Source organism: Carassius auratus, unplaced genomic scaffold (assembly GCF_003368295.1).
Source record: "Carassius auratus strain Wakin unplaced genomic scaffold, ASM336829v1 scaf_tig00029149, whole genome shotgun sequence".
In the NCBI taxonomy this organism is placed as follows: Eukaryota; Metazoa; Chordata; class Actinopteri; order Cypriniformes; family Cyprinidae; genus Carassius; species Carassius auratus.
Window position 1 is genome coordinate 21,947 of NW_020525741.1, and position 25,108 is coordinate 47,054.

The 25,108-nt window shown below is 35.2% G+C and overlaps 1 protein-coding gene across 1 annotated transcript in view; it reads right to left on the minus strand.

Annotated features, from left to right (window-relative positions):
- Positions 1-678: 678 nt before the first annotated feature.
- The window catches only part of LOC113079754 (dedicator of cytokinesis protein 1-like), a gene marked incomplete at its 5' end in the record, with an annotated part of 36,455 nt that continues 12,025 nt past the window's right edge, over positions 679-25,108 (minus strand). The window contains 12 exons of the mRNA XM_026251959.1: positions 679-1,469; positions 2,775-2,926; positions 4,615-4,780; positions 6,654-6,852; positions 9,768-9,913; positions 12,022-12,159; positions 18,749-18,832; positions 19,313-19,489; positions 21,887-21,973; positions 22,375-22,459; positions 24,682-24,763; positions 24,852-24,993. Of these exons, the coding sequence (XP_026107744.1) occupies positions 1,302-1,469; positions 2,775-2,926; positions 4,615-4,780; positions 6,654-6,852; positions 9,768-9,913; positions 12,022-12,159; positions 18,749-18,832; positions 19,313-19,489; positions 21,887-21,973; positions 22,375-22,459; positions 24,682-24,763; positions 24,852-24,993 (1,626 nt within the window). The remainder of the gene's footprint in view (positions 1,470-2,774; positions 2,927-4,614; positions 4,781-6,653; positions 6,853-9,767; positions 9,914-12,021; positions 12,160-18,748; positions 18,833-19,312; positions 19,490-21,886; positions 21,974-22,374; positions 22,460-24,681; positions 24,764-24,851; positions 24,994-25,108) is intronic.

Below are 25,108 nucleotides of genomic sequence, written 5' to 3' on the forward strand. Positions count from 1 at the left end.
GACAATATCTTTTGAAGAAAAAACTAAGCTACTTATATGAAGCTCAGCCTGGAGAGTCTGATTGAATTTGATCATGAAACGCCTGAATATGACCTTTCCTTTCAAAGGGGATCTTCAGCTGGATGAATCAGGTTAGATGTTGATAGCGTACCGTGGGAAACGGACTCAGTCGGGTATTAAAGACACCGTGAGACTGTTTATCTCGTTCTCTATCATTTCACACGTTCTTGGACTGGACCCAACAGCACCATCTCAAACACACATTTACATAAACACACACGAGTCGTTCCTGCCGCGCACTACATTTTCATGTCCCATTCACAAATGTGAACACAAAACTTAACTCCGTTACACAGTTAGGTTGGATAGCAACAATTTTAAAGATGCATCAGAACAGGTTGGATCACCAATGGATCTTCTGCAGTGAATGGGTGCCGTCAGAATGAGAGTCCAGTTGGAAATCCTAATTGGAAAACGTATATTTTCATGTTTCAAGGACTTGATCACTGAGCTGATGAGTCAGTTTCAACAAGCAGTGATTTAATAAATGAACTCAACTCAACTTACCTCACTATCCAGGCAGCGTTGAGCAGGTTTGCACTGGTTAACATCACATTACTTGATATCTGCTAAATGTCTAGATTGCACTGGATTAAATTACTATCAAACGAGAGGCACTTTACAAACAGATTGAGTTTATTCAGAAGTCAGTAGTGGATTTGGAGCAGTCAATGTTATCGATATACTTGTATGTGGTTTCTATGCTTGATAGGTACAATGACATTTATCACTCCAAATGAGAATGAACAACAACAACAATATAAAAACAATAAAAGATGCATGGAAGAATATCTATACTGTCCCGCTCTTAAAAAAACTAAATGAAAATCAAGCCCTTTTTGGATAAAAATGCCAATTTTTATAAATGGTGAATTAAAGGATAAAATTTAATTTCAAGAAAACAATAAAATAAAATCATATATACAAACCTCTGTACATAAATGTGTATATATTGAGGATAAAAATATCATATAAAAATGAGAGAAAGAGGAAATTATGCGACACTAAAATGGATTGAATTGGTCACGTGTCTCAAAGATAATGTGCACTCCTGCCTAAAGAGAGAAAACCCTGGATTCATCTCAAGTGGAGGTTTAGTTAAACATGCAGCAGAACTCCCTGACTCCGGTTCCTCTGCATCTCTGAGGTGACCGTGTACTGTCACCGGGGTCTGATCGGGCACTGGACCATCATCAGCCGTTTTGAGCGGGCCGAGGTGAGGTATTCATCATGCCATACTGTCAGGGATGTTGACGGAAAATCATTGGAAGAGGCACGATCGGATGTCTCAGTTTGACAATGCCGTCTTCTGGATTATTGGACAATTCCCGAATCAATGGAGGTCTGCTTTCGAGTGGTCTTTGGAGGGGGGGAGGAGGGGTCTTACTGGGTAACGGAGGCGGAAGGTGCTGGAAACATGAGGAAAAGAGAATACGTTTTTAAAACACTTGAGTGATTTTATTATTTTACTATAAATAAATAGAAAAATATAAATATAAAATAGTTTGCATACATATTATATAAATTGATTTTTTTTTATAAAAGTTACATTTTCTAACTTTAAGCAGTAACAATAAAAATAAAGTCTCTATGATATGATTGATATATGAAAGCAACAATGAATGAAATAAATGTGTGTATACATATATATATATATATATACACACACACACACACACACACACACAAACATATAGTTATTTTTCAAATATATAGTTAAATTATCAATTTAAAATATTGATTTTATTAAATATCTGTATAATATTCAACTTTAAGTAACTATGAGCAATGATAATAAATGATTGAATTAATAATACAGAAGATACTAATACTAAGAAAATAAAATAAAGAGAAAAAAGTAGAAAAATTGAAACATTTTGTATAAACTACTGTTTGGGTTGAGTATTTTTTTAAAGAAATCATTATTTGAATTCAGCAAGGATGCATTGAAAGACATGAAAAGATTTCTGGTTCAAATAAATGATGTTTCTTTAAATTATTAAAAAAATGTCTCTTGTGCACCCAATCAGCACATCAGAATGATTTCTGAAGGATTCTGAAAACTAAACTATGCATCACAGGAATAAATGACATTTTAAAGTATATTATATAAATACTTTATTTATACTTTATATTTAAAGTATAAAGTATAAAGAGCAATATTATTTTTAATATATATATATTTTTTTTACTGTTTTTGTAATCAAAGAAATGCAGCCTGAGCATAAGAGACTTCTTACAAAAACATTAACAAAATCTTACTGACCCAAACTTTTGAACAATAAGTGTATCATAAAATAACAGCAGTCATAAAGCAAAGCAGCTGCAGAGAAGTTCAGGTTCTGAGTTATTAAACTGTGTCTCAGCAGAGAGAACGAGAGCCAGAGACGAGCAGCTGATCAAGGACACCTTCAGCCGCTCTGGTCAAGCTCTGTTTGACCGTCACACACATCCTACTCTCTTCACACACTGTTCATTCATGATGAGAAGAGTCTCACTGCGTCAGCATTCAGAACACTGACAAACAGCCTCGATATAATACTACACTTCTGCTTGTTTGGCCTCTGAAGGCACCTGACGATCCAGGAACAGACTTCTACACGGATTTTTAAGCACTAATGATCGTGTACAGATAATGGAAATGAAGATCAAGCAGTAAACCGCTTCAGAAATATGTACGATGCTCTTTGATGGATATGGATGATGTGTTATACCCGCTGGTGTGGCAGTGGAGGAGGGGGCGTGGTCGGACTGGCCAGGTCTGAGTTGTCCATCAGGTTGCCATAGTCACCCATGCTGCTCTTGACAGGAAGTGGAGGCGGAGTTTCGCCCTTATTTACATAACCCGTCCCATTCAGCTCCAGATCTGTGTAGAAACAAGACAAAGCTCTGTTGAGATTAATATTATGTTAATATTATCTTTTTAAAACATTTCAATCTGTTGTCTGAGGATGGCTGCGCAGTGATTCGAGCACAGATGACGACACGCGATGCAAACTCTGAATCCAGACAGTGGGCTGAACCCATGGGAGAGCAAACGCCTCGCAAAGCCTGAATCCATTACACGTCTTCACACGCAGCGAGTGGGAGACCAGTTCAGACACGCTTTCATGCGTTCTTTAACACCTCTGCAGCCTCCCACAGTCCTGCGCTTGTGTGTCATCACACTACAGAGCAGGAGTGCATTACTGTGCGAGAAAGTTTGGTTGTATTTAAATGGAAGACACAAATTAGATTAGATTAGATTGATTAGGGGTGGTGTTGGCGCAGTGGATAAGACACATGCCTTTGGTGTGAGAGACCCGGGTTCGAATCCACTGTGTCCCTGAGCAAGACACTTAACCTCTAGTTGCTCCGGAGGCGTGCAACCTCTGACATATATACCGTAGCAATTGTAAGTCGCTTTGGATAAAAGCGTCAGCTAAAATGAGTACAGCTCTATACGAGATTCTTTACATGATAAAAATGGTAAAGGTTTTTCTGGGTCCATAAGTCCTTGAAAGTTTGTCCTGATATATGTTTTATGTGGGAGAATTAAATGATCACAGCAAGCCTTTCATTTCCATGGGGAAAATGAAGAAAAAGATATAAATGTATACATTAAATAAAGTCATAAACAGAACAAATATTAAAATGAAAATAAATAGTATGAAAATTAAACTTATTTATATATATATATATATATATATATATATATATATATATATATATATATATATATATATATATATAAAAATACCACATGCACTACAGTTCAAAAGTTTGGGGTCAGGAAGATGTTTCTATAGAAATTAATAGAAAGGATGTATATTTAGTCGATCAAAAATGAAAGTAAAGAAATGTAGAATAATTTATGTTCTTTTGAACTTTCTATTCATCAGAGAAAGTTTTAAAATTCATTTTAAAAATGTATTCTAATACAAAACTTTTTTTTTTAAATGCTAGTACTTCACAATATTATCGTTATACTGTATTTAGAATTAAATTAATTGGTAAGAAAAAGTTATTTCAAAGACTTTAAAGAATCTTATCGACCCCAAACTTTTAAATGATAAATGTGAATCAGACTGAAGGTCTTGGATAATTATCAAGAGCTCTATTTGTTCCAGAAGCTAAAATAGAATTAATTGTTGTTGTTGTTGATGAAACAACACCAGAGGACAATATGAGATGCCAAAACTACTTCTGCTGCATTACAGTTTTTATTTATTTATTATTATTTGAGATATGCTGACTGCTGCAGGCGTGCAGGTGTGCAGATGTGTGATTGATTAGATATCTCCATGCTGATCTTCTCCTATTTACAGCAGTCTTTCAGCTTCATTTATTCAAATGTCAGCTCTGGATCTTGAATTACATATGAATGTTCTGGAGTGGCTTTCTTCCCAAAATAGGCAGATCTTTTTGTAAATTTAAGTTACTGTTGTAAATGTATCAGCTATCAACTTGTCAACTATTTATCCTTGCTTGCTTTAGTAAAACTGGCCCAGTTTCATCATGCTTCGAAATAAAACTCGAGGGGGGAATGGCAGATCAGTGTGAAGTATGACATACTGGATCCAGACAGTAAGCTGAAGTGCAGTTTGGCCCGGGGCGTGATGGGAGGTGGGACGCTGGCCACAGACGGGTTGGCAGGAGCTGCTGGAGACACAGAGAGCCTTTTCTCACCCAGCAGGTTGATCACCTGACTCTTGGGCCTCTGCGGCCTCAACGGACTGATCTGGAGAGAGGAAAACATGACAGATAAACATTACAGAGTTGTGTCTGGAAATCACTAATGAAAGGTTTCCTTGAATCAAGACTAACATGACCATGGAAGTAGAAAAAGTGAAATGGATGGATACTATAGTAAGGTGTAACGAGTAAAGAACAGCAATTCAAACTGTTCAGGTCCTGTTCCATGAGCATACAGGTTTATCTAATGCATGATTCAGCAGGTTTATGAATTATTCCAGTTGTGCATTAAATGTGCATTAAAACGTAACATCCAATTCTACATTCTAACAAATTTGAAACATTTAGAAACACCTCTGTAGTGTAAACTGCTGCTCAGAATCGCTAATGAAATTAAAATACATATTGTAAATATGCATATTTTTAACAGGAAGATACTTTTGGCATCAGAAAAAAATAAATAAAAATTAATGAAATAATTAATAAGTAATAATTAATTAATAATAACATTACAATCTTTGCATTTTTAATATGTCAGAAATATACTTCATATATATTTATTTATTAAACATTTCTATTTAGTTTTCTCATTAAGGAAGTTTTATACAAAAAAAATCATTTGTAATAGAAAAAAAAATATTAACAAATGTAAAACAAAAATCAAAAAACAACAACATACATTTATTTAAACATTTATATTCTTTGTCCTTCATCAGATCAAGACATAAACAAAAAAACGCTTGTTAAAGATGTCCAGTATGAAGCAGGTGGGCTTGTTATCGATATGACAGAATAATCGGGCAGTAAATCCGATTATTTAGTTTGTGTTTTATCGGCTGAATGTGAATCGCAGAGGTCAGCAGACTATAGAAAGGGTCAAGGTGATTATGATGATATAAAAGACAAACTATGCAGAAGGTCCAGGGCTAGTTTTTTCTTTATTCACAGTTCAGAGAGGCTCTTAATGGGTCAATTAGTTCTTATTATGTGCTGTTTGTTCTCGAGCACATTCTGTATTCATATTCAAAGAGCTTGAAGAGACTCACAAGTGCTGATTCAGACGCGTGCCTCATTTCACACACAGCCTCAAAAACAGAAACAAAAAGACGAGAAGAACTGCTCCAGGAAGGATTCATTCAAATGGAAAGCACACAAATGAGAGTCTTTCAGTTTACACTGCATCAAATCATGTGAACATCACACACTGTCAAGAACACCATCACGTTTCAGGAAATCAGTGTCATTTTACCGTTTTATTATATTTACTATTACTATTATAGTATTTATTAAGATTTTGAATTAGCTTTTGTTTTTACATTTTCTGTTTTCATTTTAATTTTAGTAAATATTCTTGTCATTTGTAATAGTTTGTGCACTTCAACTTGCTTTATCTTAGTTGGCTATGCATTTTTTTTAAAATTATTATTAAAAAATAAAATGTATCCAATATAAAATGTATCAATTTTTTTTCATTTTTAAATCAGTTTTATTTGTAGTTAATAGTAAAACTGGAGGGGATAAAATTGTTATTTAGTAATTTAATGATATTTTCTTTTTGTGATAAAAAAAATGAAGGATTATGATTTTTCCACTTTTACATCATTTTAAAAATGACTGCATTACAGTGATGAAAATAAAGAGAATAACAAAAATCAAATGTAAAAAATGCGATTACATCTAACTAAAGAGATTCTTGGAGGAAAATGCACTAAATTGTCTTGAAAATGACAAAGCAATGCTCCTCATCTTAATGCTGTTAGATTCTAGACATCATTTCCTTCATACCCTCTTGATTTCAGGGTGAAATGCGAGCCAGATGTTGCAAAAGCAAACATTTTGTCTTTGGTTTGGATGTTTGATGCAGTAGGTCTGCTTTCAGTGACCGATTCTTCCTTGTGTTTGTGTGGACAGATACTCACGGTCTCGGACAGAATGACCGCCTCGCTGGGCTGCAGCGGGATCTCAGCCGTCTTCAGCTCCTTATCAAACAGCTCCTGGTGTTTGCTGTTCCTCTTCTCTTTCTTCTTCTCCTTCCTGTCTTTCTCAGGTTCGTCTCGATCCAGTTTATCCTGAGACTTGGAGTGCAGCTTCTTTGGTAAGAGAGGCTCCAGGGCAAATCTATCAGACGAGAGAGAGAGAAGAGGAATCAGAGGAGGAGAGGAGGACGGAGAAAACTGTGTTGTGTTGGAGAATCTTTAATATCACAGAGAAGCTCTTCTGAGGTCTTGAGCAAATATTAGCACTCGTTTGACATTTAGCTCCAACTTTAAACTCAAAAGCAGGTTTCTGGTGTACAGTCTGAAGTGTCATGGCAACCAACCGTGATTATTAACTGAAAATGAAACATTCTATTTTTATTACATTCTATTTCAGAGATCAAGGCTCAATCTTAGGGATATTATTTTTTCTTTCTTCTGCCGGCTTGGTCAGCTGAGCTGTTCATATTTGTACTTAGCTAATGTTTTCACAGGCCTCACCACAAATCAATCAATCAATGAAAAAGAATAATAAAAACATTAAAATGAAAATACATTTCAAATTTAAATAAACTTATTTACTTATTATACTTATATAAATAACTTTATATAAGAAATCGTTTTCAAGTTTTATACAACAGTTTTTCATTTGCATTTTATTAGTATAACAAAATGAAAAAAAAAAATAATAAAAATATATACTGGAATTAAATTCTTTGCATTTTTAAAATGGGTCTGAAATATATTTTATATATTTTTAATATACCATTTATATTTTTTGTTCTTTAAACACATTTTCTGAAGAAAGAATTTCGTAATTTGGATATAGTAATATTAAAGTAATTAAAACAAAATATTTTAATAATAAATAAAATCGGCAGAAATATTTTTAGTATGTTTTATTTAATGTTTTTCATAAAATATTTATATATTTTTCCCATTAAAAAAAGTTCTTTTTAAAGTCCTTAGTTTGCTCTAATCATAAAAAACACTGTTATTTTTAACAGAAATATATATATATATATATATATATATATATATATATATATATATATATATATATATATATATAATTATATTCCATATATTAATTAATCTGTTAAAAATAACGGAGTGCTTTGATTATGATTTAACCAAGTCTAAATGATGCATTAACACACAATAATCAATTATCCTTTTTTGGGAAAACATTGTGCAAACCAAGCTAATGATACTCAAGTAACATTTAAATCCACAAAAATCTGCAATAACAGTGTTTAATAAATCACAGGAAACCAAATGTTCAAGTTTGCAAAGCACAGCAGCACATGATAGATGAAGGTAAGATACAGCAGCACTGACTGGAAACGCTCTCACGCCAAATCCATCCTTATCTGCCATTTCATAAAGTAAATGAAAACCACAGTGAGTGTGTTTGTTAGCACAAACGTACGTGAACCCAGAAAAACTGTCATCACTATTGGATTTCTGGTCCAAAGCTCAGAACAAACTAGTTTCTTAAAAATGCAGCGATGCTGGAGAGAAATCTTACATCACCCATGCAAAAACACACGCTGGTAAAAGCTGAATATCGCTGCATTTAAAGTGTGTGAGAGTGTGTTTTCATATCTGCTGACCCGGCCGATAAGCAGACTCGCAGGCAGTTTTGTAAAGTGCGAAGCAATGAAAAAGCAAAGCAGAATCTCTGGCTCAAGCGAATCAAAGCACTTTAATGAGCTGGATTAAGTCATCAAATGAAAGCTCTCCTTCACATTTAAACAGCAGCGGAGGGCATCTTTCTTCAAACATGCACTAATGGATGCTTCTGGCTGGCATCTGTGCCACTAACCTGACAGGCCACAACACCACATGCTTTACAGTGGATTTATGTCGATTTACACATCTAAATCTGACTGGATCAGCTGATTCTGTCTGAACTGAAGGAACTTCTCAAAGTGCAGTAAGATGATCTTCTTGGAGAAACAGCAGGTGATTCAGTGCATTACGGCTGTGAGAGTGTGAATGGGAACAGAACGCCCACAGAGAGACGAGATGGAAATGACAAAGAGCTGCATTATGGGAACCAGAAAAGTCACTCTAACCGAGGAAATGTTCTGTACTAGTCCTCCAACGGCTAGAAGAAGAAAATACATCACTGTGGACAGAGGTCTGCATCAGTGCTCACTAATACTGCTGATCCACTGGATCATACTGATATCACAAGTCAAGCCATTAGCTGTACTTATTAGCTCAATTAACCATTAAAATATTCACTTTAAATGAACAATTAACATATTTATCTTATTTTTAGATGTATAAATATGAATATATAGTTTAAACAAAATGTGTTGCATTTGTAAGATATTTCAAAAACATACTTTATATATATTTTTGATTAAACATTTACATTTAGTTCACTCATTAAACAAGTTCTACACCAAAAAAAACAAAACTTTGCAATAGTAAAATAAAAACTAAATATTATATATTATAAATATAGAATGAAAATTACTATTCTTTGAGCTTTAAACACATCGTAAAAGATATTTCATTTACTTTTCATTAAACATTATGTTATATAAATATGAAATACTATGTGAGTATGCTACTGTTTAACAGTCTGGGATCAGTGAGATTAAACATGTTTTTGATAGAAGTCTCTTATTGCTCACCGAGGCTTCATTTATTTGATCAAAATAAATTAAAAATAGTACATTTGTGAAGTATTATTACAATTTAAAATAACTTTTCTATTTGAAATCTTTACAAATGTAATTTATTTTTTGTGATGCACAGCTGTATTTTCATCATCATTCCTCCAGTCTTCAGTGTCACATGATCTTCAGAAATCATTCTGATATACTGATTTACTGCTCTAGAAACATTTCTGGTTATTATCAATGTTGAAAACATATGTGCTGCTTAATATTTTTGTACAATCCGTGACATTCTTCAGGAATCTTGGACATAAGCATTTATTTATTTCCAAAAATTGTGTATGAACAGTATAAAGAAAGAACGGTGGATTTCTGCAGATGTATTGCTCTAGATGGTGTGTGTGTGTGTGTGTGTGATTACCCGTCTGACCCCGGTCTGGAGGGAGAGTTGTCTGATGATATGGAGGTCACAGACACGACAGACAGCGGTCTCTGAGATGACGGCATGGTGAAGGAGCGAATCATTGACCGCGGACGACTGCCCCGTCGCTCGTCTGACGTGGGAGGCTGTAACACACAGGAACACATCACAACATTCAGGTCTTTAAAAGAGGCTATATTTAACACTTTCTTGCACCCAAAACAGTCTGAATATTTCCCCTCTCTCTGACACAGTCTTGTGATTGCCTAATCTCTGTCAATCTGGAATCAGTAACATTATACGTTAATTTACTCATTTTCAGATGCCCTTAAGAGTTCAGACCACTCACTGACTCGACAGACAGCAATATAACAGTAGATTCCTGCTGCAAAGGCCAAACTCACAGCGTGTGTGTGTTTTTGCTTATTCCCACTGCTTTAGTACAGTTCTTGCTTTCGGTGTGTGAATCTCATATGTGTGTGAATATACTGTATGAATCACTCATACCTTCCTTATCCTCTTCCTCTGGATCACACAGTCCTGAGCTGTCCTTGAAACAGATATGCAGCACAGACGATGTTCTCAGTCTTTCACACACTACAGGAGGCTTCGCTGCTAATTCTAGTGCCTTCACAGAGTGTGCCGATCAATACATGCCAGCTACAGCAACTCTCTCTCTCTCTCTCTCTCTCTCTCTCTCACACACACACACACGTTTGTTCTCTTTCTCTACCTGTCTGCCGTACTCTTTTGTCCCCATCTCTCATTCCTGTCAGGGATCTCAGGTGCCAAAACTGCAAGTGTGTTTGGGAACGTCTTACCCGCGGTTACAAAACTCGCACTGACTCTGGGCGTCTCAACATACAGCTGAGGAAACTCAACTTTTTCACTTAAGACAATGTAATGCCAGACTGCATTCATGTAGGTTAAGGTTTTTGGCACCAAATGCAGTAAAAATTTGCATATATATATATTAAAATTGGCTCTGCAGTCATATAAATTTAAAACAATATTTAAATGTATCAATTATCAATACTATTAACACAATAAAAAATCTATTTGTCTGTGAAGGAATAAATGAGATGTTTTTACAATTGCAAAAGCATTTCAAACTAAAGTTTTTCATCAATCATATATTAAAACTATGCTGTATGAAGTAATGTCATAAGTAATCTTTCTCATTTCAAACAAGGTCACACTGAATAATAACAGAAGGGTGTTTGTGTTCAGTTCATTAAACGTAGCAGTGACTGGTGTACTCTTTTGTTAGATTTAATTAAAAGGTAATGATAACAGCACTGATGAACTGCATGATTGAGTCGGTGGCAGGTGTTACAAAAAATGACCAGGCTTTTACAGAAGGCAATTTTGATGAGAAACCGATCATAATTTGATTTACCACATAATATCACTGATTAAAAGAGGAATCTTTATATATAAAAAATAAAATAAAAAAATAAAATAAAATTCTTGTTATTTTTATTTATTTTGTTTTATTACAGAATAAAAAATAAAAAGGTAATTATATAAGGTTAAAAAGATTATAATAATACTATTTTTAATAATAAAATCAGAATTGAGAGAAAAAGTCACAATTATCTTAATTTGTTTTTATTCTATAGATTTCCTACAGAATGTATATTCCCCAAAAAAAGTTTATCACCCAAATAGTGTCATTTTATTCATGTTATTAAAAATAAGTGATGACTTAATTTTGAACATAAGGTTGTAAGATTCTGTTTTACAAAAAATAACTAAAAAAAGTATTTATTTTTGCATGCATATTATCATGCTGTAGCGGGAAAGTAAAAAGTATTGAAAAAAGAGTGACTGTTAAGATTTTTATAGTTGACTTTGAAAAATCAGCCCCATAAACATCGAACAGCTGCCATGACTTCATTCAGTTCACAATTTCTGTAGTGCTTTCACAGGATATATTCTAAAGCAGCATATTTAAATAATAATGCATTACATTCCCCAGTGAGCAAGACAAAACAAGGTCCCAAGATAGTGAAGAAGAAACCAAGATCCAACAAACATGCAAGACACAAATCAGAGAATATGAGAGAATATGTGTAGAAGTTCATAGTGATCTGTTTGTATTGTGAGGTAAGAGTCCATCCAGAGGCAATGTGATGCATGCAAGCGAGCTGTGATGAACAACACCCATAAAGGGTGAGAGAAGAATGCATGAAGGCTGATGTGATGATTCAGGCTCAGTGTGTTTGGATAGTGACTGTCTGTAGGGACTCACTAGTGTTCTGACGCCGTACTGCTTCTCCACCTTCTCTTTCAGCTGTCTGAAACATGCCTCCAGACGCTCGTGAAACGGACGAAGAGCCTCCGTCACCTTCTCGCCGTGGATGCGAACTCCTTCAGCCAGGTTCGGGATCTGAATGAGACGCACACAAACATAAGCAAAGGAATTCAACTACAGAAAAACGCAACAAAGTTACAGGAAACTTGCGAAAACTCCCCCACTATGCATCCACCCCAAAAATCAACCTGACATGAATATGTGCAGAAAAAAAAGCAACATTCACCAAACGGCATCAAATAAACCAACGTGTAAATAATGACTTTTATTATGTGGTAGGTCAAGCATTTATCTAAAGCCAGTACAAAAACATGTACCTAAATAAAATAACTTTACATGTATTTTTACATTATTTTCTTCTCACACTTCTATTGCTGTATTAATAAATATACACATTCTTTGTTACAAAACAATAAAGCAAATTAAAAGTCTTATGTCTTTATTCCCTATAAATGCATTTTTATATGTAGCCATGCAGTTAAATTCTATAAATTAAAATAAAATATATATAAAAACAAAACAATAAATCTAGGACAACAATACTGCATTAACATAAACCAGATAAAACATTCAATAAAAAATCATGAAGCATTTACCCCAAAAAATTCAACCTGAAATTCAATATTTAATGTGTAAATAATGACTTTTACTATCAAATGTCATTTTTCTAAATTCAACCCCAAAAATCTACTTTACCTACCCTAACTTTAAATGGATTTTCAATAGTTTTTTTGGTAACACTTTACAATAATGCTCCATTTGTTAATGTTAGTTACTTTAGTTAACATGATCTAAGCAAGAACAATCCTCCTGTGGCATTTATTAATATTAGTTGTTAATTCCAACATTTACTAATGCATTATTCATATCAAAAGTCGTGCTTGTTAACATTAGCTAATGCACTGTGAATTAGCATGAACTAACAATGAATAACTGCATTTTCATTAACATTAACAAAGACGAATAAATACTGTAATAAATGTATTGTTTGTTCATGTTAAATAATAAATTAACTAACATTAACTAATGGACCATTATGTGTTACCGTTTTTTTTTCTTCTTTAACTTCTAAAAAGGTTTTGAAAAATATAAAAAGTTTTTGGTTGCAAAATAATACAGAAAAATAAAAGTCTATTATGTCATTATTCTCTAGAAATGCATTTTTTAATTGTGTCATATAGTTTTTTGCCAGTTCACGTTGCTTTTAAGACTTGTAAAAGTGTTTTGTGGGCGCCACGTTGAGAGAGGTTGAATCTGTCTGCAGTTTCTCTGACTGAATTCTGGTTTCCATACACCAAAGAAAGAGCACAAGTTTTGGGATTAAAGGTATTCTTTCAGGGCCACCAGCAGTGCCAGGTTCCTCATCCAGCCCTTGCTGTCTCACGAGCTCCACACACTGCTCACACTGTGTTCTTGTAAATCGCAGGTGTTTCAGGAACATCCTTGGGCTCCTGTCAAGAACTGGCATCCGCGCAGTGCCTGATTTCAGTACTGCTGGTAATGCCCTTTTATTTTCAAAGAAAGCTATTGCTGCTCTAAAAAAGGGGAAAACAGATGCATATATAGAGACTATAATGTACTTTAATATAAATGTAAGTCTAAGTGTTACGTAAGTGTTCATACTGTTATTATTTTTTTTATGCTGGCAATAACACATCTACATTGTCGTTGTTAGTAATAACCAATAAACAAACAAACAAATATTAAGTAATTATTTTTAATTGATGTGCTTTCTGTGTTCTGCAATATGTAGTAGTAGCATACAGTACAAGTGTAATGTAATGTTGTGCCTATAGCATTCTTTCAAGCAGGTTAATTTAGCTGGCTGTTGGTAATTACAACATGGCATGAACGCAGCATGATATGCATCCTTTTATTGTGGTGTAACAGTCTCTGGTAGAGCATCTGGCCCATGATGTCTTTCTGCTGTTGGAGAGAGATGTAACCTGCAGCTCTTCTGATTTACTGAAGCCTCAAGTGCAGTGATTCACCTCGGCTTGAAATATCACGAGGAGGTTCAATTTTCTGTCTTCAATGTAAAACCTCTGGCCAGACAGACACATAAAACAGGCAAACAGCCACTAAAGCACCAGCGCTGGGTTCTGCAAGCTACTGTGAAAGACGATTCATATTACACAGCATTAAAAACAAACCTTTGTGCACAAGCATCACATCACACAAGGCACTATGTTCTCTCAGAGTCTCCTGCTAATCTGAATGTACAGAATAAAGTATAATGCATCAGAAGGATACACAAACACACACATTCTGAACTGCTCAGCTAATTGTAAGAAGAGGTTACATTATGAGAGTAAAACAGAGCACTATAAAGATGAAGTATTTCTTAACCAAATAAGCTCCAATAAGCTTCCTGTTAACTGATGCAATGCAGTGCAATGCGATGGAGAGGAGCACTTTCTTTGACATGTTCACGTCGAAATGGTCATCAACCATGAGCCTAAGACATCATGCTTCTCTTCAGACTTTAAGCAATCACTCAAAAAAAAAAAAAAAAAAGATCTCTGATAGAACAATTTTCTATCTCAGTATTTTTGTCTTTGTTTCCAATACAAACATGTCCATTATGATGCATTTAATTGAGATGCAAAATGAAATGAAGTTTTGAACTCTGTGAAACTGATCAAAAAGAATATACGCCAGTAAAAAAATAAATAAAAAAATAACAGAGCTCCTGAAAAAACAACACATTCCTTGTTTGTTTGCACAGACCCTTGGTGAAAAAAAATCTCATTCTATTCTAAATCTTAATTTCTGAATGTTTAAGTACTTGTTAAAATATTTTAAATATTTAAGTATTTTAAACTTTAAATATTTAAATGTTAAAATGTTTTAAATGCATAAATGTTTAAAAATTTGCAAATCAGAATTATTTTTATTGTTGAATTATGTATAAATATGAAAAATCTTTACATATTTGTCATGTATAAATACAGTATTTATATTTTAAATTTTTTTAACTTTGTTTAAATATTTAAAATATAATTTTTTTTAATTATGTATTTAAATATTTAAAATGCGTTAATATTTTAATGTACACATATTCGTTTTCATTTTTAATAATTAGTTTAAATATTTCAATATTTTAAATGCTTACCTTTTAATATTTAAATTATTTAAATATGTATACATGTGATCAGTTTCATTATCATGAACACAGTTGACCTGAAAGACAAAAATAATTGTATATTAACACAATTAATGCTAATTCACTCAAAGTGCCGTTTAGCTCTGATTACATTCACACTGTACTGTAGCACGAGCTCTCCAACTTTACCACTTAATTATACGAATGTATAATCCGTCTAGAAATAATGCAGGGTTTGCTCAGACACCGAGTGAGCGGATCCTCCTGCAGTCCAACAGTCGTGAGTGACACTACAGCAGAGCGAGAGACAGAGAGGATTCCCGCTTTAATAAGAGCTGTTAGCACTGCAGGGAATTTCTGAAAGAGTCAGAGATACAGACAGATAGAGCAGCTGCAGCGCACTCGTGTCTCCAGGGAAACCCACAGCTTTATAACATGATCAGAGGGAGGGAATTCTGGGTAGGCGGCAGAGCAATGAATCTGCTTTAAAATCACACAAAGACAACGACTCATACACCTCATCAGTGAACTCTGAGTGAGAATAAAACAGATATATGGACACAGAATGAAGAATACGTGCGGTTAAAAACACCCAAGGTCATGAGTAACACATGAGTAAAATATAAAATAAAAATTAGTAATTAACCAGGAAGATATTGTCCACAGATCTGCTTATGGTTGTTTTTATAAAAGTTACAAAGAAGTTTAAACTGGAGCACTTATGAGTGAAGTGACATCCGAATTCATCTGGAGTCTACATTCTTGTGATCTGCCCTGAAACTAAGTATCAGAAAGTGAGTGGGACTAATGTTTTTTGCACCATTTATGACAATGCAAGGCAGCAGAGAGATATGCATGCTTTGATTTTTCATATGCTTCATCACACAGTCCATCAACACAGCGCTGGATGAATTGCTTGTCATTAACATACAATAAACTCACCAGATCCTCATGCTACGTTACCAGCTGAAGCTTCTGTGCTTGCTTGAGGTAAGTGTTTTTCTCAGTGCAAAAGATGCAGGCTGACATGAACGAAGCGGAGCAAACAAAAGCACCTGATTTGTGTGAATAACAGCTCTGGCTCTGCGAGAGAGCAGCACATTCACACAGATCAGACCTAGTCCCAGCGGCGCTCTGAGACCAAACGGCACAAAGCAAATGTAATCAAAAGCTGAAATCTGCAGGGGGATTGTCCTGCCTCTTCACCGCTGTTCACAAGACTTCAGTGTCAGCCGGTTTGACAGAGTATCGAGTTCTACCTTCAGGACAAGGGGTGTATCGATCGCCATATCTAACAGAAAAAGTGGCTTTGGGCTCAAACACAAACTCTGTCTCTGTCTGTCATTGCATAAACGATACACATTGCATTAAAAAAAAAAAACACTGGACACTGACAAATCTATAACAACTGAACATTTAAGATTGCATCAACACGTGTCTGAGAAAACAGGATTTCATAACCATTTCTCTGTCTATATAATAAAGACAGAGCTTTTCTGAAACTGCGTTTCATGCGTTTCTCCACAATTGATTTGTGCGACTCAGCTTGTCATCGTCTTTGTGGAGGAACACGTCTTTAAAATGTAAGATAAAGCATGAGACATACTTTATTCTCTGACAGGATGACAGCTGCTGTAACTCATCCTCATGCAAATGTTCTGACCTGACATGAATACGAGAGAAAAAACTAAACATTAAAAGCTACAGTAAAAAAACAAGATTGATACATTCAGCAAATAGCATCAAACAGCCTTCACATCACGTCTCTCTTTAATGTGTGAATAATGACTTTTACCGTCATCACAAGCATTTTTCTAAACTGAATATCGAAAATGTTTGTTTGGTTTTGAATGTTTTTCTCTAACTTCTAGCTGTGTGTTATTTTAGTATCACTGAGATGGTGTTTTAGTTTATTAATGTTTATTTAGTTGATGAAATAATATTTTAAATTGGTTTTAATTTTTATATTTAATATTTATATTTAATTTAAATTTGAGTTAAAATTTATTATTTTGCTGTGAATGTTTGTTATTTTTTGTAGTTTTTATTTTTTATGTCTATATAGTTTTTTTTATTAATTTTTGTTTATTTTAGTAAATCACTTTAAACTACATTAAATAAGAAATGTTGAAAAAAACTGAAAAAAAAATATATATAGTAAAAAAATAACAAAAATGACTTATGATTTTAACTATAATAACTGCTGCATTAAACATACTAAACACACACTTACAAAGACATTTCTGTATTAGTGCTAACGATAAATTAATCTGTTTTTATAAATTACCATTATCATTGAATTAATCTAGATAAATAAATAGAATAAATAGCTGTTATCTTTACCATGTGATTGCTAATGCATTAATTGTTCACAAACTGCACCAAAAATATGACCTAATGTAATATAATATGCTTGCTATTGTATAATATTAAAAATCTTCCAGGTGTATCTTTTTGAACATGAAAGGCACCGGTTTAATGACCCATTAGTATTTTGTAGGTGACTGCTAATCAAAAGCATCAAAACTTGCTGTCAACTCTCTCAAGATGAGACAACCATGAATCCCCACACATTACTGACACGCAGCAAGACACAGAATCAAGTTTATCCAGCAAACAGGGTTGTTTTCCATCTCTAGACAAAAGCTGAGCTAACTGAAAGAAAACAAGTTGACAAAAAGATCAAATCCAGGAATTGGTGATAATAAAGTATAATGGGGGATTAACAAGCAGTTTAGTAAAGGAGTTACAGCACATCACAAAAAAAAAAGAAAAAGAAAAAAGAGCCGTCAGCGAGAGACGTTATTGTGCTGAATGACACACAGCAGATGTTGTTTTCGGAGAGAAAAGAACGTATTTGTCATTGGCATGGGAAACATTTCCCACTAAACAGCTGTAAATTAAGCTTCATCAGCGTTCAGATCATCTTCTGTAGATCTCTATCTCACACACATACACAGCAGGAGGAGTTGATGCGCTGCTCTGCCCTGTAACCATCATCTCTGTTCTGACTGAGTAGAGAGAGATAAAAGCGTTTCGATTTGATGATAAAGGCAGTTTGCAGCAGCAGACACGTGCTGCTTCACCCAAACATGTGGAGCAGACTCTGCTTTAAATAAACCTCACACTGGATATTTATACAGCACGACAGATGCTTTAAGATCTTCTGAAGAACTCCGATCTCGCATCGCTCATGCTAGTCAGAAAACTTTGGAGAAAACTTATATACAGCTTTTGATTTTTTGAATCAATTCTTTGAAGAAAGGACAACTTGAATTGATAAAAAAAATATATATATATTATACTAACAGCAAGTTGCTACTGAATTTTAAATCAAATCTGCTATTAAAATACTGAAACTTAATGCTGCAATACTTCTGTGACTCGGAATTATTGCTATTATAAATATATAAATATATATAACTATATTATATATAAATAATATATATTTATATTTTTTATATAAATATATTTCCAGCAAAATAATGACATATAGCTCATGAATATTCAATATATCCTCCAGCACTGATGCTTAGACATGCATGATTGTATTATTACCTGCCAGGCAATCAGATCCTTTAGCTTTTCAATCTTCTCCTGGTCATTTGGATGTTCCTGGATGTATTTCTCAGTGAAAAATGCCTAAAGATGACAAAACAACAACTATCAGTATATATATTTATAAATCAATATTTTTATTCAGCAAGGATGCATTAAAATCGTCAACAAGGACAGTAAAAACTTTTATAATGCTATAATTTCAATTTCAAATCACAACTAGACTCAAAGCAAAACTGTTTTCAACACTGATAGTAAGAGATGTTTCCTGAGCATCACATCAGCATATTAGAATGATTCTTGAAGAATAATTTGAAATTCAGCTGCGTATCACTGGAAAAATTACATTTTAAAATATATTCAAATAGAAATCAGTTATTTTAAATTGCAAATATATTTCATAATTTTACTGCATTTTTGATCACATAAATGCAGCCTTGATGAGCATGATAAAATATTTTCCTAATATAAAATTGTTTCAATTGTTCATGCAATCAACTTCTGTTGCTTCACGGTGTTTAATCTTGACACAGTTTGGCAATAATTACCAGAATAATCTCATACCTTCTCATAATTAGTGAAGCCGCCCATGACAGCTGGGTCCACGATGCCATTGAGGAGCATAGAGAGGGGGTTGATGGGAAGGCTGGGGTCGCTTAAGTGGCGCTGGACCATGTTGTTGATTTTCTCATTGGTCAGTTGCATTGTCTCCATAGCATTTTCCAGCGGACTGATTTCCTCCTGCACACAGAAGCAAAAACATATTTATGTAACAAAGGATGATCTAAAAAAAAACAATAAAAAAAAAAAAAACAAGCAGAATGCATTTACAAAAATTTACTAGCAAAGCGGCAGATGATGACTCTTACTTTAACTGGTTGTCTACACAATACTGTTACTCAACAACCAAAGCTGCAATGCAACTCCACTAATGAGCAGCGAAACAACAAGAGCAGGTCAAACTGCGTGTCACATCCTACACTGAACCATTTACTGAAGTACTAATGAACGGGTTAACATGTTCTCTTCCAATATCTGGCTCCCCTAATGCATCTGTGACGGGATCTGAAATCAATGCGTCTATCTCTGGAAACTCGTGCCAGCGAGGCTAATGAGAACGAAAGCACACGTGAAGTATCAGAGAAAACAATCGCATCTGAGCGTGTGGAGAGACGATGAGAAGGAGAGCTAAAAAGAGACTGTGCAAATTAGAACAGATAAACACCAGGGCATGCAGTCTGGGTATCACATGATGCTGGAGCCGGTCTGCAGTCAAATATCTGCATGCAGCGTGCCAGCACACGCAGCCACGATTCCCTCAGCGCAGGACGGATTCAGGACGACATGATCAGAATAGCATGATCGAGAGAGAGAGAGAGAGAGAGAGAGAGAGAGAGAGAGAGAGAGTGAGAGAGAGACAAAGAGAGACAGAGAGAGAGAGAGAGAGAGAGAGAGAGAGAGAGAGAGAGAGAGAGAGAGAGACAGAGAGAGAGAGAGAGAGAGAGAGAGAGAGACAGAGAGAGAGAGAGAGAGAGAGAGAGAGAGACAGAGAGAGAGAGTGAGAGAGAGACAAAGAGAGACAGAGAGACAGAGAGAGACAAAGAGAGACAGAGAGACAGAGAGAGAGAGAGAGAGAGAGAGAGAGAGAGAGAGAGAGAGAGAGAGAGAGAGAGGGAGGTCACGTCTGCTATAATGCAGTGTGGTAAGATTGAGACAGGTCTATTTTCATTTTGGGGTTTAAAAACGAAATATTCAGTAATATTCCTTATTTGACTGCACTGATGATATCGGATGAGAACAACACTTGAAGTAATGATATGTCTTCTGTAGAGTCGCTTTATAGATGACTCAAACTCTTAGGGTCACCAAACTTCCTCTTTTTCATTTTTTATTTCTAAACAGCTTAAAATGTCCAGGTTTTGGCTTTGTCCAGAATAGACTCTGAAATACACTCCCTTCCCGTATCAAGGAATGTGTTTATGTGTTTAGGTTAACAAAGGTTACTGTTTTTCCTTTGCATGTTTTTTATTCCTCTGTTTTCTGTATAAAGTGCCTTGAGAAGCTTATTTAAAGGCACTATATAAAATAAAGTTTATTACTAGTATTTGTTATTCTTGTTTTGCTGAGGGTAATGACAAAGAGGGCGTAGGGTCACCCTCTGAACTCTGCATCATCACAACTGAATCAACACTGAACTAACTTCAGCTGAGAAATGATGTTATTATCTTCTGTAGAGCGGTTTATACTGTAGCTGAACTGAATTCTGTAATTGATTAATTTTGCAACAAAAAGACGTGTAGAGAGTGCAAGAAAGACATTGCAAATTTACTGCAATAGATCACATCTTGAGACAAGCTCCTTAAAATATCTACTTAAAATACAAAATGCATTAAAACAGAACACTGAGTGCTGAACTCCTGTCAAGCAACTCCCATCATGCAGTGCAAAAACAAAACAAAACAATACAAAACAAAAAGCTTTTGAAGCTTTTCATCTTGATCAGCAAGTCTTTGGAAATACCATCAAATCACACCAAAGAATGTCTTTTTCTTCTTTACATAAGATTTTCTTATGAAAATATTTTGAGAACTTAAGAACTTTTAAAAAATTGCACTTAGGAACTTTCTTACCTTCTTCTCAATGTTCACATATTTTCTCAATATGTACCTTTTTCTTTAGAAGAATTTACTGAATGTGTTTGCTTGTATTTAAATGCATTCTTCACTGAATCTTAAATTCAGCTATATAATAAATACAATATAATAAAAACAAACAGCTTATAAAATTTTACTTAGAACAAAAAATACAAGAATTTGCACAAACAATTCTATAAAAGATTCTTTAAATGAACTTTTTTTAAATCAGAAAGACCAAGACCATATGTTTTATGGACAAACTGGTGCTACAATACTGACATTTTGGAGCTTCTCCACCCTTTAATAAATGCCCATGTTAAAATATGGTGAGAGTGAAACAGGTTAGTTCTACTTCAGACTGTAGAAGAGGTTAAGACGGGGTCGAATCTACTGAGTTCATTCAAGGTGAAGTGAGACAGGTAAAGGCTGCTCGTTTTCCTTCAAACCATCAAGAATGGCTGATATAATGAACCACTGCAGATGCTAAAGCTGTTGAACTCACCGCTGAGACGGACAGCACTTCAAACCAGCGCAGGATGCCGGGAAGCTTATAGGCGGTTACGAAAGTCGTCCTTTCAATCCACATGTTCTTTTGGAAAAATGGGAAAGAGAGAACAGTTAGCAGAATGAAAGCTTTAAGCAAAGGGAAACATTTTAGGTAAAGAGTGGCCACAATTTATTCCTGGGTGGTGCTTTTTTTCTTCTTCTTCAATTTAAGCCTCCATTTACTGAATTTTAATGGATGTTTACCAACAGCAGATGTAAGAGGAAGCCACGGAGGTGGGACAGACTTTGTATTTTAGTATAAAGGTCCCGTGTTCTCAGGTTTGATGTATGCTATAATACCTCCACGTGAAGCCATCTTAAAAGGTTTTTAGACATTCGGTCATTTGAAAAGTTCTTCTAAATGAGGAAGTGCAGAGCACAAGCACCGAGTGAAATAACAAAAGTAGAAACGCTGTAGTCACAGAAAAGCAAAAGGAAACTCACTGCGAACTCATTGTCCGGATCTTTCTCTCCCTTCCGGACCGGCCTTGAATACTGGAATTTCTGGACTTCATTGACGGTGTAAAAGCTGAAAAAAATAAAATGTGAATGATTCATTCCCAGAACGTTTCGTGGTTTTGAGAGGGTTGCATTGGGTCAAGAGGAGATACATGAGCATGCTTCTAAAAGTGGTCTTGATGATGAACAACAATCAAGAACCATTCAAGGACGTGCTTGAAAAGAGGAAACTGAAACACTGGACAACACTGAATCTTTGAATGCTGATCATTCTTTGATATTTTGGGCTAATTTGGTCACAAAAAGTACAAAGTGCAAATTTATCCACAAAAAAAAAAAAAAAAAAAAACCCTGACAGCTTTGCAGATTTTGTGCATTTCAAGACTGACTAACACGACTACACAACTTTATATCATTGACTGGACACATTTACTGAACAAATACGCCTGTCACTGAATGTAATGCTGTTTTTAGTCTGAACAAGATGCTGAGTGTAAATGACTGATGACTAGCAGTGGAAGTGAAACTCATAATTCATTTATTTTTGCCAATCTGACAAAATGAAGGACAGGAAAATGTAAAGATTTGACAAAATTAAGGAAAATAGATCTAGAGCAGAAAACCCTTAAAATGACTCTCTTTTGAGTCTCTCAGTAGACCAGTATACACTTGAAATATAATAAAAGTTAATAAGGCCAAATTCGGTGGTGCTTCTGTTGAGAAAAATGATTCAGTGAAGCAGCTCACAAACTATAGTAACAACTGCATAACAATACATGAAGTCATGTACTTTTCATCTGCTACACAGTCACTGAACGAACCCATGAACGGATCTTTAAAGGATACTTGACTCAAGAATGAAAATTCAGTTAACATTTACTCTTCTCATGTCATGTCTTTCTACTGTAGATCATAAAAGAGACATTTTCAGTGTTTTAACCATACAACTGGAGCCAAAACTGGTTGGTTAACAACTTTCTAGAAAAAAAAAAAAAAAAACGTTTCATGCATTTTAATTAAACCCATTCTTAAGTGGAACATAAACTACTCTGTTGCTTTACATATCAGTCATTTAGTCTCTTTCTGTTGGTTCTTGGTCAGAACAAGCTGCAATGGATCAGACGTACTGCTTTTTAGTCAAACTACTACCAACTTTATCAAAGAAACCACAAACTCGTCTACAGAGCAGCCAAAACATGGTGTCCTCTTTCTCTGTTCTGTTATGCCTGAATGCTAAAATATCTGCTTTTCTATTAAAAGCAAAAGATAGAGAGGGAATAAGGTGAGAATTTAGACCATTTGACCTTCCCAGTTCACCAATCCACATATATTCCAGCTTCGGTCAGACTTGTGCAACGCAGCTTATATGAGCATGACGGCGCCAACATGCTTCGAGTCATGCCTCTGGACTGGGCTATCAACAGATTTAAATCGGATTTAAAAAGACACAGATAACCAATTACAATATTTACAAATGTATCAGCTGCAGGGGAGAGAGATCCAGCCCGGGGCATGAGACGAGAAACACAAAAATTAACCTCAGCTGTGACATGAAGGATCAGGCTAATGTTCAATCACTGAAGTTATCCACCCCTTAAGCTCCTCTACACATGCACGCTCCTGTAAGCTCATAGAAATGTGACCTTTGGCTCCGATGCTTATTTACTCAGAATTGTGGGTAAATAGTGAGTTTTAATTGCTTTTCATGCTCACTGGCGGCTCTGATTGGCTGTGCTAAGCAGCTTCTGACGCTTTATCAAGATCGGTGATAACGCCGTTTACCCCATGGCACAGAATTGAACCTGAAACAGAATTATGCTTCCGCTGCAGGTGTGTGTGTGTGTGTGTGCGTGTGATTTATTAAAGCACAGAGGAGTGTAGTAAGGTCAAACACGGTTTGCTCACTGCACATTTCCATTTGAATCAGTCGCTCTGAAACACACAAACCCCAGAGATCTGCCTGCTACTGTTTACTGACCCGTCACACACACACACACACACACACACACACACACACACACAGGTCAACAGACAGACAGATGGAAAATAATGTGAGACAAATGAACAAATGATCTTACAATAAGACTAAAGATAGAACAGAGTGATCTAGATAGACAGATAGAACGACAGATTCAGAAAAACAGAAGAGATAGAACATCTTTAGAACAGCAGAAAGATTGATAGACGTAACTATAACAGAAGATAAACCGACAGACAAGTAACTAACAGACAGACAGAACAAAAACAGACATAGAGATTGAGAGACAGACAGAGAGACAGATGCTCTCTCACCTGACGATCTGCTCTGACACCGGTTTGTTCTGGAACTTTGGTGGCAGCTCTAGAATGGGCTTCACTGTGAAACACTGAATGTCTGGTGGAACCAAACTAAGAAACAATAACAGGAACAATCTGGAGATCTGAAGTCAAACTAAACACAGTTTTATGCGTCTGGAGGATACACTGTCCAGAGGAGCTCCTGATGTCCTCGCTGGGAGGAGTCGTGGTCTTCATCTTCTCAGCGTTGGGGAACTGAGTGAGCAGTCTGGCCTCAAAGTCCTCCCGCCGCTCATACTCCTTCCCTCGATAGATGAACATCTTATTCTGAAAAACACCCGCAACAGACATTCACATCTGGAGAGCAAACAGTCCTCTTCTGATTTATTTGATGACTTCTCTGCGCTCACCGTCCTAATCAATACTATTAGCATGTTGTGAA